Source organism: Dasypus novemcinctus, chromosome Y, assembly GCF_030445035.2.
Source record: "Dasypus novemcinctus isolate mDasNov1 chromosome Y, mDasNov1.1.hap2, whole genome shotgun sequence".
Taxonomy (NCBI): Eukaryota; Metazoa; Chordata; class Mammalia; order Cingulata; family Dasypodidae; genus Dasypus; species Dasypus novemcinctus.
Genome location: NC_092216.1, coordinates 32,165 through 47,454, shown reverse-complemented (window position 1 = coordinate 47,454; position 15,290 = coordinate 32,165). Strand labels below are relative to the sequence as shown.

The 15,290-nt window shown below is 62.4% G+C and overlaps 1 protein-coding gene across 2 annotated transcripts in view; it reads left to right on the top strand.

Annotated features, from left to right (window-relative positions):
- Nucleotides 1–15,290, top strand: part of LOC101438696 (serine/threonine-protein phosphatase 2A regulatory subunit B'' subunit beta) — a 53,146-nt gene that overhangs the window by 16,529 nt on the left and 21,327 nt on the right. For both annotated transcript variants that reach the window (XM_058292205.2, XM_071213441.1), the window contains exon 2: nt 13,240–13,425. In XM_058292205.2, coding sequence (XP_058148188.2) covers nt 13,240–13,425 — 186 coding nt within the window. The remainder of the gene's footprint in view (nt 1–13,239; nt 13,426–15,290) is intronic.

Here is a 15,290-nt window from a genome sequence, read left to right as displayed (position 1 = left end):
GCCAGGCAGGGCTGGGCAGGGCCGGCAGGGGTGAACTGGGCAGGCCTGAGCAGGGAGGGCCGGCAGAGCTGGGATGGACAGAGACAGGCAGGGCAGGGAGGGACAAGCAAGCGTGGACTGGGCAGAGCTGGGTAGGTTAGGGAAGGCAGGACTGCAGAGGACTGGGCAGAGCCAAAGAGGGCTAGACATGGGTGCACCAGGCAGAGCTGGGCAGGATAGGGAGGGCTGGGCAGGGCAGGGCTGCAGAGGGCCAGGCAGGGGTGGACTGAGCAGAGCCGGACAGGGCAGGGAAGGGAGGGCTGGCAGACCTGGGATGGACAGAGATGGTCCGGCAGGGCAGGGAGGGACAGGCAGGGGTGGACTGGGCAGAGCCCAGCAGGGACGGCAAGGGCAGACTGGGCAGAGCGGGCAGGGCAGGGTAGCACAGGGAGGGCTGGGATGGACAGACGGGTGGGCAGGGAGGCCTGGGTAGAGTGGGCAGGGGCCCCGCTTACCCTGGTGAGGACGCTGCATCCATGTTTCAGGGCGACTGCAGTGTTGGACACTTGCATTTTTGGAAATTTTGTCATGTGGTGCCCAAAAAATCTAATTGAACCAGATTATGGTATTTTGAAAATAGTAAAAGGCCCTAGTCTATTTTAATTGGATTTTCTTTACGTTTCCATATTCAGAACTTTTTGCTCTCTGATCTGTCTTCCAATTTTTGCTTTCCTGCAGGAAAAGCAAAATCAGTTGGTTCCTTGTGTTTAAGAGGCATATCCTTAAAATTAGCTTAGAGATATTAAAAGTGGAATTAGTCTGTACGATGCACCTCATTTTGGACAGCGGGCAAACGCACTGCTGGTAGTTGATGCTTGTCCTACATGGTGGGCTGGAGGTGGGTAAATGCAGAGCCCCCTGCTTCTCCGCAGTGGAGCTCCTCGTGTGGATGTCGGGGTGCGCACTGCCCTGAGGGCTTCCCAGCACCGGCAGGACCCCTCTTTGAAAATCCAGGAGTTGTCCTACCAGCGCCACTTTGTGGGAGACACAAGGCATGAATTGTGACGGCGCGGCAGCTCCCACAGGAAACGCCTTCCCACGCCGTGTCCGCAGCGAGAGCATTCATCGTCAGCAGCATGTGCTCCCCGGGGTCGCAGGGGAACCGGGCCTCGGGACCTCCGCGGGCCCCCGGCTGGGCCTGGGAGTGCACCTGGGGGGACAACCCCCCCACTCCCCCACCCCCGCGTCCTGGGCTTGCGGCCTCAGGGCGGGCATTGTGCGAGGGAGGGGCCTTCGTGGAGGAGGCCCCCCACCAGACACGACTGGGGGCGGGGGGCGGCACGCCCACCTCCTGGCTGTCCACCCTCAGCCTGACCCGTGGGCCTTGGCAGGTGTCGCCCTCAGTCTGCCCTGGGGCCAAATCCAAGCCGCGCGGCCATTTGCTGCCTTTACCCCTTCTAGAGCCGCCCTCCTGGAGGGAATGCCAGTGCGGTTGGCCTGCGAAGGTGCAGCAGCCCCGGGCCCTGCAGCGGGGCGGCCATGGGCGCCGGGACTGAGCGCGCAGGGGCGGGGTGTGTGAGGGCGGGGTCTGGGCCCGTGGACCCTGCCCGCTGCTCCCTGCCCCCCGCCGACCTTTGTATCTTTGCTGGTCGTCGCCGTCTCCAGAGCCGCCACCGTTCCCATGCGCTCCGAATTGCTGCGGTTGTCCCCTGCGCTCTCGCATCTGCGCCCGGGCATGTCGCAGGCCTTCGGCGCTCTGAGGACCCCCAGCATGTTGGGCGGCCCTCTGAGGACCCCCAGCACGTCGGGCGGTTTTCGGAGCCTTGTCTGCCGGCCCTGGACCAGCCCCGGGCGGCGTGCGCAGGAGGTCTCAGGCCCGCCCTGCTCACAGCCCTGATGGCGCCCCGCGGCCTGCACCGGTCAGCGGGGAGCCCAGGCCGGTGTCTGCCCCGACCGCCCTCCCGCCTCTGCGCTTCGCGACCTGCCCTGCCCGAGCGAGCGGTCTGAGGCCCGCACGCCGGCCTGAGTCCACGGAACGCGGTGTTGATCCCACTGACACGCGCTCCGCTTCATGCCCTCCTCCTAAGTCCAGCGTCTTCCGGGCATCCCAGGCTCTGTCGGTGCGCACTCGACTATCATGCACGCTCGTCTGTCAGTGCCTGCATGGCAAGTGCACGCTTGCCTGTCAGTACCTGAGCAGTGTGTGCATACTCACCTGTCAGTACATGCTCGACTGTCGTGCACACTCATCTGTCAGTGCCTGTGCAGCAGGTGCACACTCATTGGTGCATGCACGTGCCAGTGCTGGTGCAGTGTTGCACACTTGTCTGTCGGTGCACCCTCATGTGTTGGTGCTTTGCAGCAAGTGCACATTCATCAGTTGGTGCACACTCATCTGATCGTACATGCTTGTCTCAATGCCCGCGCAGGTGCACACTCGTGTCGGTGCACGCTTGTCAGTGCCTGAGCAGTGTGTGCATGCTCATCTGTTGGTACACACTCGACTGTCGATGCACACTTGTCAGTGCACACTCATGTGTTGTGCCTGTGCAGCAGGTGCACACATCTGTTGGTTGACACTCGTCTGTTCATACACGCTCACCTCAGTGCTCGTCTGTCGGTGCACACACAGCAGGCGCACGCTCATCTGTTGGTGCCTGCACGGCAGGTTCATGGTCGTCTGTCGGTGCCTGGGCAGTGTGTGCCCACTCAGTGCTCACTCAGTTGTCAGTGCACACGTCTCTTGATACAGTATCTGTGCAGCAGGTGCACACATTGGTGCACATTTGCCTGTAGGTGCCTGGGCAGTGTGTGCACACTTGTCTGTCAGTGCACACATTTGTCAGTGTCCATGCAGCAGGTGCACAGTCATCTGTTCGTGCACACTTATCTTCATACACGTTCATCTCATTGCCTGTGCGGCAGGGGCACGTTCGTCTGTCGGTGCACACACAGCAGGCACACGCTTGTCAGACGCACACTTATCTGTCAGTGCACTCTCATCTGTTGGTGCCCACACAGGAGGTACACCTGTCAGTGTCTGAGCAGTGTGTGCATGCTCAGGTGTCAGTGCACGCTTGGTAGTGTACACGTGACAGGTGCATGTGTGTCAGTACAGATGTGACAAGTGCATGCTCGTATGTCAGTGCCTCCATGGCAGGTGTACACTTGTCATTGCCTGCACAGCAGGTGCTCAGTTGTCTCTCAGTGCGTGCTTGTCTGTTGCACACTCGTCTGTCGGTTCCTGCACAGCTGGTGCATGCTTCTCTGTTGCTGCACACTCGTCTGTCAGTTTCCGCGCAGCTGGTGAATGCTTGTCTGTTGGTGCATACACGGCAGGCAGATGCTTATCTGTCGGTGTACTCTGTTGGTGCCCGTGTGGCAGGTGCACACTCATCTGTCAGTGCATGCTTGTCTCGTTGCACACGACAGTTATACGCTCATGTGTCGGTATACGTGACAGGTGCACACTCATGCCGGTGCCCATGGCAGGTGCACACTTGTCTGTCAGTGCCCATGCAACAGGTGCAGGCTCATCTGTGGGTGCACACTCGTCTGTACACACTCATCTGTCAGTGCCCAGTCATGTCAGTTCACACTCATCTGTCGGGGCACTGTTGGTGCCCGTGTGGCAGGTGCACACTCATCTGTCAGTGCATGCTTGTCTCGTTGCACACGACGGGTATACGCTCATGTGTCGGTACACATGACAGGTGCACACTCATGCCAGTGCCCGTGTGGCAGGTGCACACTTGTCTGTGGGTGCACACTCATCCGTCAGTGCCTGTGCAGCAGGTGCACACTCATCTGTCAGTGCCTGAGCAGTGTATGCATGCTCCTTTGTCAGTGCATGCTTGTCTGTCAGTGTACATGACAGGTGTATACTCATAATGTTGGTACACATGTGACACATGCACACTCGTGTGTTGGTGCCTGCATAGCAGGTGCACGCTTGTCAGTGCCTGCACAGCAGGTACACACTCATCTGTCGGTGCATGCTCGTCTGTCAGTGCCCGCACAGCAGGTGCATGCTCCTCTTTCAGTGCCTGTGCTTTGGTGCCCACTTGTCAGTGCCCACTTGTCTGGCGGTGTCTGTGTGGCAGGTGCACACTCGTCCTTCGGTGCCTGCACGTCTGTGCCCCTGACGACACTTTGTGCAGAGCTGGGCAGAGTCCTGGCTGTGCTCAGTCCAGGATGCAGGGCCCTGGCCTCCCAGCCTGGGCGCGGCAGCCCCAGTGGTTCCGCTCGTGCGTGCCCCCTGCCTGTGTGTGTCCTCTAGCCAGAGCACCAGCTAGGTCTCTGGACCTCAGAGCACCAGCTCCCTGGAGCTTGGAGACCTGGGAGCGCCTCTGTGTGCTCTATCCCCGCCGCCAGGCCAGGCCTCCCACTGCCAGGACGACGCTCAGGCCTGCAGGAGGGGCCTGCCCTGCCCCACCCGCAGCCCCCCTGACTCCAGTCGGTGGCCCAGGGGTCCCCTGCAGTGCTGCACACCTGCCCTCCTCCACTGCACAGTCAAGGACGGTGCCAGGTACCGGGGCCACGTGAGCCCACTGCCCTCCACGAGCCCGCCCTGGGCTGCGCGTCCGTCCCTCCGTGAGCCCACCCTGGGCTGCACGTCCGTCCCTCCACGAGCCCATCCAGGACAGTGCATCTGTTCCTCCACATCCGTCTCTCTACGAGCCCACCCTGGGCTGCACATCCGTCCCTCCACGAGCCCACCCTGGGCTGCACGTCCGTCCCTCCACGAGCCCACCCTGGGCTGCACGTCCGTCCCTCCACGAGCCCACCCTGGGCTGCACGTCCATCCCTCCACGTCCATTCCTCCACGAGCCCACCCTGGGCTGTGTGTCCGCCCCTCCACGTGCCCACCCCCTGCGTCGGTCCCTGCACGTGCACATCTGTCCCTCCACGTCCGTCCCTCCACATGCCTATCCCAGGCTACACATCTGTCCCTTCACCACATTCATCCTGGGCCGAGCATTTGTCCTTTCACGTGCCGTCCCCCTGCGTCCATCCCTCTACCTGCCCATCCTGGGTTGCACCTCTGTCCCTCCACATCTATCCTTCTACGTGCCCATCTTGGGCGTGCATTTCCTTGCCATTTGGGGTGCCCCTTTGAAATCTAGGAGTCCTTGCTCCCCAGAGCCCTTGGCCCTGCATCTGCCACTCCATCTCCGGTTCCAGGCTTGCCCCGTACCACAGCCCTCGTGTTCCTGGAGCAAGGGCACAAAGAGCATGTGCGACTATTCACACAGAGAGCACATGTAACTGGTCACACAAAGGATATGTGTGACCGGCCATGCAAACAGCAGGTGCTTTGCCTGTGGCGTGTATCTGTGCCCTCAGTAATGAGCGTCCATCAAAACCGTGGTGTGTGCTTCATAGTACGGCACGTATGGGTGTGTTCTGTGAAAGTCCTGGTGTGCTCACCCGGCCGGTGCACATACCTGTGACTCTGGGGTTGCAAAGAGCCCATGCACCACCATCTCAAGCCTCTGCGGAAAGAGCCTCTGCACCATGGGCCGTGCGGGCCATGTAGCCTGGTGGCACCATGGGCCGTGCGGGCCATGTAGCCTGGTGGCAGGTGCTTGGTGAGGCGCACGCTCCATCTGTTTCACGGAGGACCAAAGGTGTGGCGATTTGGAAACGAACCCTTCATTTCAGTTGTTTTTGAGGCCTGAGCCCAGCTGTCGAGTTCCTCCTTGGCTGAACACGTTCGCCCTTGCTTATCTTTCCACTCCTGCTTCCTCACCTGACGGCGCTGAGGCCGGGAGCTCAGCCTGTGCCAGAGCCTTCCTTCTGAGCCGCGGAGCCCAGGGCCCGGCCTCATCTGCGCCGTGTGTGTGGGCAATAGCTGTGCGTGGGAGACAGCTCCCATCTGTGTCAGGAGGGTAGACGGAAGGGTGAGTGCTGTGCTGCATGGGCGGCTCTGTCACCCGCCGTGCCCTTGGCTGCATCTTGTCCGTCATGTCGTCCGTGTGCTTGGCTCCATCTTGTCCGTCTTATTGCCCCATGTATTTGGCTCTGTCTTGTTGTCCCCTGTGCGTGGCTCCGTCTTTCCTCCCGTGTGCTTGGCTCCGTCTTTCATCCTCCGTTTGCTTGGCTCCACCTCCCATGTACAGGCAGCTCAGCTGGCCCTTCCTGGCAGTGGGTCTGTCCACTTCCCAGCAAGCTTTGTCTGCTGAGGCCGTGCTGTACACTGCAATAAGGGCCTCACCTCCTGAGTCCGTTTCCCCAAGGGCGTCATCTCCATTGTCCGCCTTCCGAGGCCCTCATCTCCTGTGTCCTTCCCCCCACACAGAGCCTCATCTTTTTAGTCCATGCCCGCCCCCCCAGGGCCTCCTCTCTTCTGTCCATCCCTCCCCCCCCAGGGCCTCCTCTCCTGTGCCTACCCCCCACATACCTTTTGTCCTTCTCCAGGTGTTCACTACTATAAATCTTTTCTGCTTTCCACAGATCACATCCCACAGATTCTATATGCCGTTTTCATATTCCTTCAGTTCTGATTTCCCCTGACTTCTTTGACCCATGGATCATTTATATGTTGATCAGTTTTCAAATATTTGGGGACTTTTTAGAGACATTTCTGTTACGTGTTTCTATTTCAGTCCACTGTGGTTGCTCTGCATGGCTCGAATCCTTTTACCAGGACCTTTCTGTGGCCCCCACCGAGGCCAATCCTGGTGACGTTCCAGGTGCTCAGCCTTGCGGGGGCCGAGCCGGGTCGTCGTGCTGCTCGGCCGTGCAGAGTTGGGTTCGTGGGTTTCTCCACGTGGTCCCGTAGCTTGGGCCCCAGCACGAGCGACGCTTGGTGACTGCGCCCTGGGTCCAGAGGGGACACTGTGCCCCGAGGCCTGCGTGATGGGAGCGCAGACACCACGCTACCACACGCCTGCTTCTTTCGCGACGACGGCCCGTGCTTCAGCTTCCCGGACCTCTGGGAAGGGACACAGGAGCAGAAGTGCCCGTCTGCTCCGGGCGCCGTGCCTGTCTCGCTCTTCACTTCCGTATCGACCTGACCGGCCAGCACTTTGCTGACACTGCCCCTTTTCCTCTGAAGAGGCTGGAGGATGAGAAAATCACGTGTCTTTTACCCAGCATTACTGTTTTGGGCGTACGTGGGTGGTCAAAGAGACCCACATTGCAACTGAGAATATTTTCCTCCTGGAAGCCCCGACTCAACACTCCATCCAGCATGGTGCAGTCAGGAGCCCTTCCCTTACTGTGTCTACACACGTCAAACTCTGTGCCATGAGGAGCCCTTCCCTTTCTCGTCTACACACGTCTAACTCTGCTGTGAGGAGCCCTCCCCCTTCTCGTCTACACATGTCTAACTCTGTGCTGTGAGGAGCCCTTCCCTTTCTAGTCTACACACGGCTAACTCTGTGCCGTGAGGAGCCCTCCCCCTCTGGTCTACACACGTCTAACTCTGTGCCGTGAGGATCCCTCCCCCTTTGGTCTACACACGTCTAACTCTGTGCCGTGAGGGACCCTTCCTTTTCTCGTCTACACACGGCTAACTCTGTGATGTGCTGTGAGGCGCCCTCCCCTTCTCGTCTGCACACGTCTCACTCTGTGCCATGAGGAGCCCTCCTTCCTGGTGCCTGAGCACGTCTGACTTCACCGTTGCGTTTAACGGTGAGCTCTCTGGATATAACCCCCAAAGCTGGCCATTCTTAAAGGGCAGTGCCCTGCCTCTGTGTACTGCATTTTTCCGTGAGACATCTGTGCCTTCCTTATGTTGATACCTTTTGGGAATGTTTTACTACCTGACTCCTTTTAAGGTTTCCTCTTACCAGTGGTTTTTGGGTATTTGATGACGATGTTCTCTGGGAAGTTTTCTTTGTGTTTCTTCTATTTCAGGTTCCTCGGGCTTTGATCTTTGGGTTTCTGGTGTTGATTAAGTTTGGGAAAGTTTTGACCATTGTTTTTTATCCAGTGTTTTCTCCCCTTTTCCTCTTCTCAGAGATAGTGATAACCTGTGCCTTGAGCCGCTGATCATCGTCCCACAGCTGGCTGGCCCCCTTTCCATTAGTTGAAAAATGCCTTTTCCCTCTGGGCCTCCTCTTGGGTGGTTCCTGCACTGGACCCTCGTGCCCGCTGACCTCTTCCGTGGCACCTGCTTCCGTTGAGCCCTCCCAGGCACTGTTCCTGTGCCTGTTGTTCTTCCCTGGACGTTGGCCTTGAGCTTCGTGGCTCCTTCCTGGTCTGGCTCTTTGGAGCACAGGGAGCGTGGCTCAGGTGGCTGTCGGGTGTTCCCTGCTGGTTCCAGCATCTGTGACAGCCCCAGTCGGTTCCAAGTGAGCGATTCTCCTCCCTGTTCTGAGGTGTGCCCCAGCTGTTCAAGCCGGCTGCTACTCCGCTGTCTCTTTACCATGTGCATCTATGCTTCCTGTCTTCCTGTGGACATTGGGGTGCTGTTTGCTCTTGGGGTGATTTGCTTCTAGGCCTGCAGTGGGAAGAGCTTGGAGGTACCTGTGGCCACACCTGTGCCCAGCCTGGATCCCTAACCACATCCCTCTAAACGCAGGGAACAGCCACGCTCAGTGGCCACGGTACGCTCGCTTACTCGCCCCATCCGTGATGCACGTCAAGTGTCCAAATTGCTAACCCCCGTCGCTGGAAAACAAACCTAATAGCTGCCTTCCAGTATTAGCTGAAACTACGTAGAGATAATAGGGTGGTGTGTGAAAACTCTGTATCGAGTGCATGGTTCTTCACTGTCAGCAGTCACTCGGCCTGAGTACCGCAAGCAGAGAGCCTGCGCCCTGTGGCTGCTGACTCCTGTCCTTCAGAACCGTCAGCCGCTGCATGTGGGGCGCTTTGTTACGCAGCAGAACCAGCTGATACGAGGAGTCCTCTCCTGTCACTCGCAGCAGGAAGTGCCTCGTTTGTTGACCGTGGTTGACCGTGGTTGACCGTGGTCCTCTGGTGACAGGAGGGTGCCGACTCTTCTTGGTGAACATGCTGAAGGACCCTGCACTCTCTGCTGAAAGGGTGGGTGCTCTGGTGTGCTCGTGCCTCGGAGGGCTGCTCAGGAGCGGGGCCGAGTCGTGTCCCCGTGGGGCAGCCCAGGGGGTGTGGACGGATTCCACCACCGCGTCCCTCGTCCCTGCTGCAGGACGACACGCGGCGTTTCCCCGGGCGCGGTGCGCAGTGGAGGGGCCATCTAGGAGGGGCAGTTCCCCGGATGAGTCGGGGGGGAGGGAGAGGAAACGCGGGTGTCCCCATGAGGCTGGGGAACCTAGAGGAGAGGAGGGGAACGGCACGTCCTGGCTGACGAGGGGGCGAGCAGTCGAGCCTGGAGAGGCTCCCACGGCCCTCCCCTGGCCCCGTTCCCATCCTCCATGGCTGCTCAGGCCCTAGGGGGAATCGGGAACAACTGGGGCCCACCCAGGGCCCCCGCAGGGCAGCGGGGCACACCTCACAGTGGGACCACGGGCCCGTGCCATGGACTCTGGGGGACGCCGACCACTGAGCCCTGGGGACCACCTGGAGAAAAGGGGTGTGGGGGCGTGGCCACGCAGAAGCCTGTTCCCACCTGCTCCCTGGGGGAGAGCATCTGATCATCCCAGAAGACGAAAGCAGATGCACCAGGTGCATGCTGGAGGGTGGGTGGGGGCTGAGATCACCCAGGTACACACCCTGGAGACTGAGTTCACCCAGGGACAGACCTGAAGGAGCTGAGTTCACCCAGGTGCAGACCTAGAGAGCCGAGTTCACCTGCAGGGACAGACCTGGAGAGCCGAGTTCACCTGCAGGTACAGCCCTGGAGGAGCTGAGTTCACCCAGGTAGACGTGGAGAGCCAAGTTCATCCAGGTGCAGACCTAGAGAGAGCCGAGTTCACCCAGGTGCAGACCTGGAGGAGCTGAGGTCACCTGCAGGTGCAGACCTGGAGAGCCAAGTTCATCCGAGTACAGACCTAGAGAGCCGAGTTCACCCAGGTGCAGACCTGCAGGAGCCGAGTTCACCTGCAGGTGCAGACCTGGAGAGCCGAGTTCACCCAGGGACAAGGCTCAGTTCACCCAGGGACAGACCTGGAGGAACTGAGTTCACCCAGACAGGACCCAGGGTAGCTCAGTTCACCTCCAGGCTCAGACCCAGTCGAGCTGAGTTCCCCCCGTGTCTTAACTTCCCAAGTGCTACGACAGACCCCCCAGCATGCCTGTTGGGAGCAAGACTTACTGGCCAGGTCCCAGAGCCTGCAGGCTTCCTTCCTCCTGGCTCAGTGTCTTCTCACTGGTCGGCAGTCTCCTCGGGCGCCTGGCTTTCTGTCACATGGCGATGCTTGTGACAGCGTCTTCTCCTCCTCTGTTTGTTGACTGGCTTCCGCCCATTCCTTGTGGCTTCTCCTTCCGTATCCAGTTTTCTTTATTTTAAGGACTTGGCCCTCTGAGGTTCTGCCAGCCCTTTGCTTCCGAAGACCCCTCACACAGTGTGGGCTCCTGGCCCAACTCCTCCCCAGGTCCTGTTCCAGGTGAGCTCACCCCCGACAGGCTGGGACCTGAGCTCACGAGCTGGGACCTGCGCAGGCCTCGTGGGGGGCGATTCCACCCCAGCAGGCTCCCGTAGAGCCCCGGGTGTGCTGGCGTTCTTGCCCCCAGTGCCCCACGGGTCAGACCTGCCTTTACCCTCCTAACTGCCCGAGTGCAGGCTCACCTCGGGGAAACCGAGGCACAGGGCCTGCTCCCCTTCCCTGGCCGGCCCAGCAGCCCAAGGCACTGCGTTCGCCCACACACGGGGCAGCCTGTTAGGTGCGCCCTCGCCAGCCTGGCTGTGCTCGTGGCCGCTGAGCCCGGAGAGCTGTGCCACCGCGTGCAGGCCGGCCCTCCTGGCACCGGGATGGGCTTCGCGTCGGCGTAAGGGTCGTCGGGCAGGGGGGGCCTGGGTTGCCCTGCGCTCCCTGATACGTGGGCCATGTGGGTTCTGGGCTTCCCTAGGACGGAGCATTCGCCCTGCAGCACACGGCGGACGCCCTCGACTCGTGGGGCAGACTGTGGCCGGGAGGAGGGAGGGAGCCGTGAGGGCCCGGGACCGCCACCCCACGGGCATCCAGCACCTACGCTGCCTGCACCGGGCGGGCAGACGCCCCGAGTTCCCTGAGATCTCCGAGTCCTCTGTCCTCCACACCAGGCGATCAGACACCCCGAGTCCCCCATCCCCCGCACCAGGCGGTCAGGTGCCCCGAGATCCCGAGTCCCCCATCCGCTCCACAGGGTGATCAGACGCCCCGAGTCCCCCAAGATCTCTGAGTCCTCTGTCCTCCACACCAGGCGATCAGACACCCCGAGTCCCCCATCCCCCGCACCAGGCAGGCAGATGCCCCAAGATCCCCGAGTCCCCCATCCCCCGCACAGGGTGGTCAGACGCCCCGAGTCCCCCAAGATCTCCGAGTCCTCTGTCCTCCACACCAGGCGATCAGACACCCTGAGTCCCCCATCCCCGACACCAGGCAGGCAGATGCCCCAAAATCCCCAAGTCCCCCATCCCCCGCACCAGGCAGGCAGACACCCCGAAATCCTCAAGTCCCCCATCCCCCGTACAGGGTGGTCAGATGCCCCGAGTCCCCCAAGATCTCTGAGTCCCCATTTCCCTGCACTGGGCAGTCAGACGCCCCAAGACCCCCGAGTCCCCGATCCCCCGCACCGGGTGTGCAGACGCCCCAGTATCCCCTCTCTTCCTGAGTTAACTGTCTGGAGATGCAGGAAGGTGCTCATTTTGCAGAGCGACGCCTCGCCCCTGTGTCTGTCCAGCCCTCAGTGCGTCAGCACGGCAAGTGGGCCCCGCTGTTGGAGACCACGGTCGCGGCCAGGGCTGGGTCCTGCAGCCTCAGTTTCCCCACCCAAGAGTGCGGGCTGCGGTCTCGCTCGGCCGTGGCTGCTCTGAGGGTGAGGCTCAGTGCGCTCGCGGTGGAGGGCGCCGCCAGGGCCCAGGAACGCGGGCGGCTGTGTTCCCAGGCGCAGAACCCCGCCACGCTGGTCCAGAGCTCATGGCCACCTCGGCGTCGCCAGGAGGAAAGGTCGAGGCTGGGGCAGCGTAAAGATGCACAGTGAAAGCCGAGACCCGGCTGTGGTAAAGAAGTCGCAAAAGGACTTCACTTTCCTCAAAGCCAGTGCTGGGCCTTTCCCGTGGCTCCCCGCGGCCTCCTGTGGGCGCGGCGCGGTGCCGCCAGCACCTCGCCCCTCCTGGCGGCTCAACCCCGTCGGGTGGAGCACTTCAGACCCTCAGACGCTGGAGCACAATTCCCTGGAGCGGGCATCCGGGGCCAAGCGAGCGTCCGGGGCCGAGTGAGCATCCAGGGCTGGAGCAGGCCTCCAGGGCCGGAGCAGGTGTCCGGGGCCAGGCGGGCGTCCGGGGCCGAGCCGGCGTCCGAGGCCAATAGGGCGTCCAGGCGGAGCGGACGTTCAGGGTCCAGTGGGTGTCCAGGGGCCAAGCCAGCATCCTGGGTCGAGTGGGTGTCCTGGGTCGAGCGGCTGGGGCAGCTGCACCCTTGAGCAGTGACACAGGCTGGGTCAGGCCGTCGCACAGCTTCTCCTGAACTAGGGCGCAGGCTCGTGTCGGGCCCTCGGGACCCCCGCAGCCCTCGCCCAGTGCCGTCCCTGCACTCCCCCTGCTGGGGTGAGGCTGGAGCGTCCAGGGGACGTCCAGGCCCCACCCCTCGTCTGCAACTCTGGACCTCCTGGCACCCTGCCTCGTACTTCTGCCGACCCCCAGAAACCCCGGGGCCATGAGCGCCCTGTCGGAGAAGCTCTAGGAGGCAGCAGGGGCAGTGCTCAGGGCAGGGTGGGGCAGGGTCAGTGCTCAGGGCGGGGTCAGGCAGGGTCTACGCTCTGGGCAGGGGGACCCCAGGGCGGGCTGTGCTGGCCGCCCCCAGGTTCAGCCTGGCTCGTCGGTTGCTGCCCCCTCACCCGCTGCACGTGTCCCCGCAGGGAGGCCTGGTCTGCGCCACTCTTGGCCCCGCTGGCCCTGGAAAGACCCCAGGGGCCAGGGCCCTCCACAGGGGTTGCCTGCAGGTCATGCCGTTGTTGTGCCGTCGTTGTGCCATCTCCCAAGGGCTCGGGGTCCCTGGGGGTCGTCCAGGTCTTGTCCCTGACCGTCTGGCCCTCACGTCTGGCAGCCTCCCTCATGCTCGTGCCGCAGCCTTGGCAGCCGAGACTGTCCCCCCACGCGGCTCTCCCCCCTCTCCGTTACACGTCGGTGCTTGAAGATCCCGAACTCCCCCCGAGCCTGTCGCTGAGCTGTCCTGTTTTATTTCTCAGGTTCAGACGAAGAAAGAAGAGCCGCTGCCGCCCGCCACAAGCCAAAGCATTCCCACCTTTTATTTTCCTAGAGGATGCCCGAAGGACGCCGTGGATGTCGACGCGGTCATCGCCAGGGTGGAGGCGGCCTTCTCCCGGTTCCCACACGAGAGAGCCACGATGGAGGACATGGGCCAGGTGGCCAAGGTTCGTGGCCCGGGGCACGGGCCGGCGTCTGGGCCGTGGGGTGTGCGGGGGTTTCTGCCGACGTGGTTGAAGACGAGCACAGGCCGGCCCTGCTTCGATGGCGCCTCGGCGGGCGCGTTCCAGGGACGCAGGCGCGCTGCGTGCCCACCCGGAGGTGGGCGGGCCTGACTTCCGACATCGGCGTGGCCACGCTCAGCCCGCTGGCTCTGCCCCGCCAGGACGGCCTGGGCCGAGGCTGACCGCGCAGGCTCGGCGTGGCCTTCAGGCGTCCCCGGCGTCCTGCTTGTGCTGCGTCTTGCTGACGTTCCTGGGCGTGAGGTGCAGTCGGGCCAGACACAGCGAGACCAGAGGCGTGGGGCGCTGTCACGGGTCCTGGAGAGGGCTCCACCTGCCTGCGGAACGCCCGTCGCGGATCCGCGGGTGGTGCACGCCAGAGCTTGGGCAGAAACGGGTCCACGACCGCCGCGGATCCTGCAGGAGTGCAGTTGAGGCTGCGGCAGAGCGGGCAAGGGCAGAACCCGGTGTGCGCCCCGTCGCGGTTCCCGCAGGAGGGAGGGTGAGGGCACAGCCGGGCCCGTGCCCCGTCGCAGTTCCTGCAGGAGGGAGGGCGAGGGCACAGCCGGGCCCGTGTCCGTCGCGGTTCCCACAGGAGGGAGGGCTAGCATAGCCGGGCCCGCGCCCGTCGCAGTTCCGCGTGAGGCTGCTTCCTCGAGGCAGGCTGCAGCCAGAGCACTCTGGGAGAGCCCGGGCACGGTGCCTTGGCCGCTGTCCTCAGGCGTCACAGCGCCGTCCTGGCTCTGGGGCACGGTCCACGCAGCCCCGTTGGCGCTTTGGTCTTCTTGGAACGTGGTGTTTTGGGGATTGACCCTCGCTGATGCTGTGGTCTCACACATCCGCTTCGCTTCCCTGACGTCTGCCGCAATCTGCTTGTCCTTATCTGCGTGGCAGGCCAAGAGGGTGAGGGGCCCCTGCTCAGGGGCCCCTGCCCGCGCTTTTCCTGACAGCCCTCCTCGCACGTACCCCAGGTCGGAGGGCGCGTCCCAGTGGGTCCAGGTCGGAGGGCGCGTCCTGGGAGCGCGTGTCCTGGTGGGTCCAGGTGGGAGGGTGCGTCCCCCGAGGTGGAGGTCCTGCGTCTCTACATCCTCCCCTCCCCTCGACAGCGCAGTTGGCCCCGCGGCCCGTGTCCAGGCAGGAGCCCCTGGTGGCAAGGTCCCCAAGCCGGGTGTCAGCAGGTCGGGGCCGGCCGCCCCCAGCCTCCTGGGCATGGAGTGCGCAGAGCCTGGCCCCCGAGCAGGGCGTCCTCAGAAAGGGGCTCGCGGGCTTCTTGCATCTCCTGGGCTCCTGTGTACCGGGCTTGGTCTCGGTCTCTCGTTCTCCTCTCCGCTCTTCCCTCTCTCTCTCCCCTGCCTGTCCCCGTCCCCATCCCCTCCTCCCTTCCCCTCTCCCTCTCCCTCCCGATTCCCTCCCCCTCTCTCCCCCTCCCTGGCCCCTCCCCCTCTCTCTCCCTCCCGATCCCCTCCCCCTCTCTCCCCCTCCCTGGCCCCTCCCTTCTCTCGCCCTCCGTCCCCTGGCCCTCTGCCTACCCAGCAGCTCCACCTGCGCAGGAGCTTGGCCTTCTGCCCTCTTCCTCCTGGATCCCTGCCTCGGTGGAGCAGGCTCCGAGGAGCGAGGGGGTCTTGAGCACTGAGTTCTCACGTGCAGATGTGGACCCCCTTCATTTATTCATGTCTTCTGCTCGTCAACCTTTTCTTTCCTGAAAAGCTTTTGCAAATGTTTTATCTGTTTGTTCTCAGGTAGTTCCTCATTCTTGTCCTTTATGAGTAGAATCCTCTGAATGCATTTCTAACTGCTGCGTGGGGGGGGCG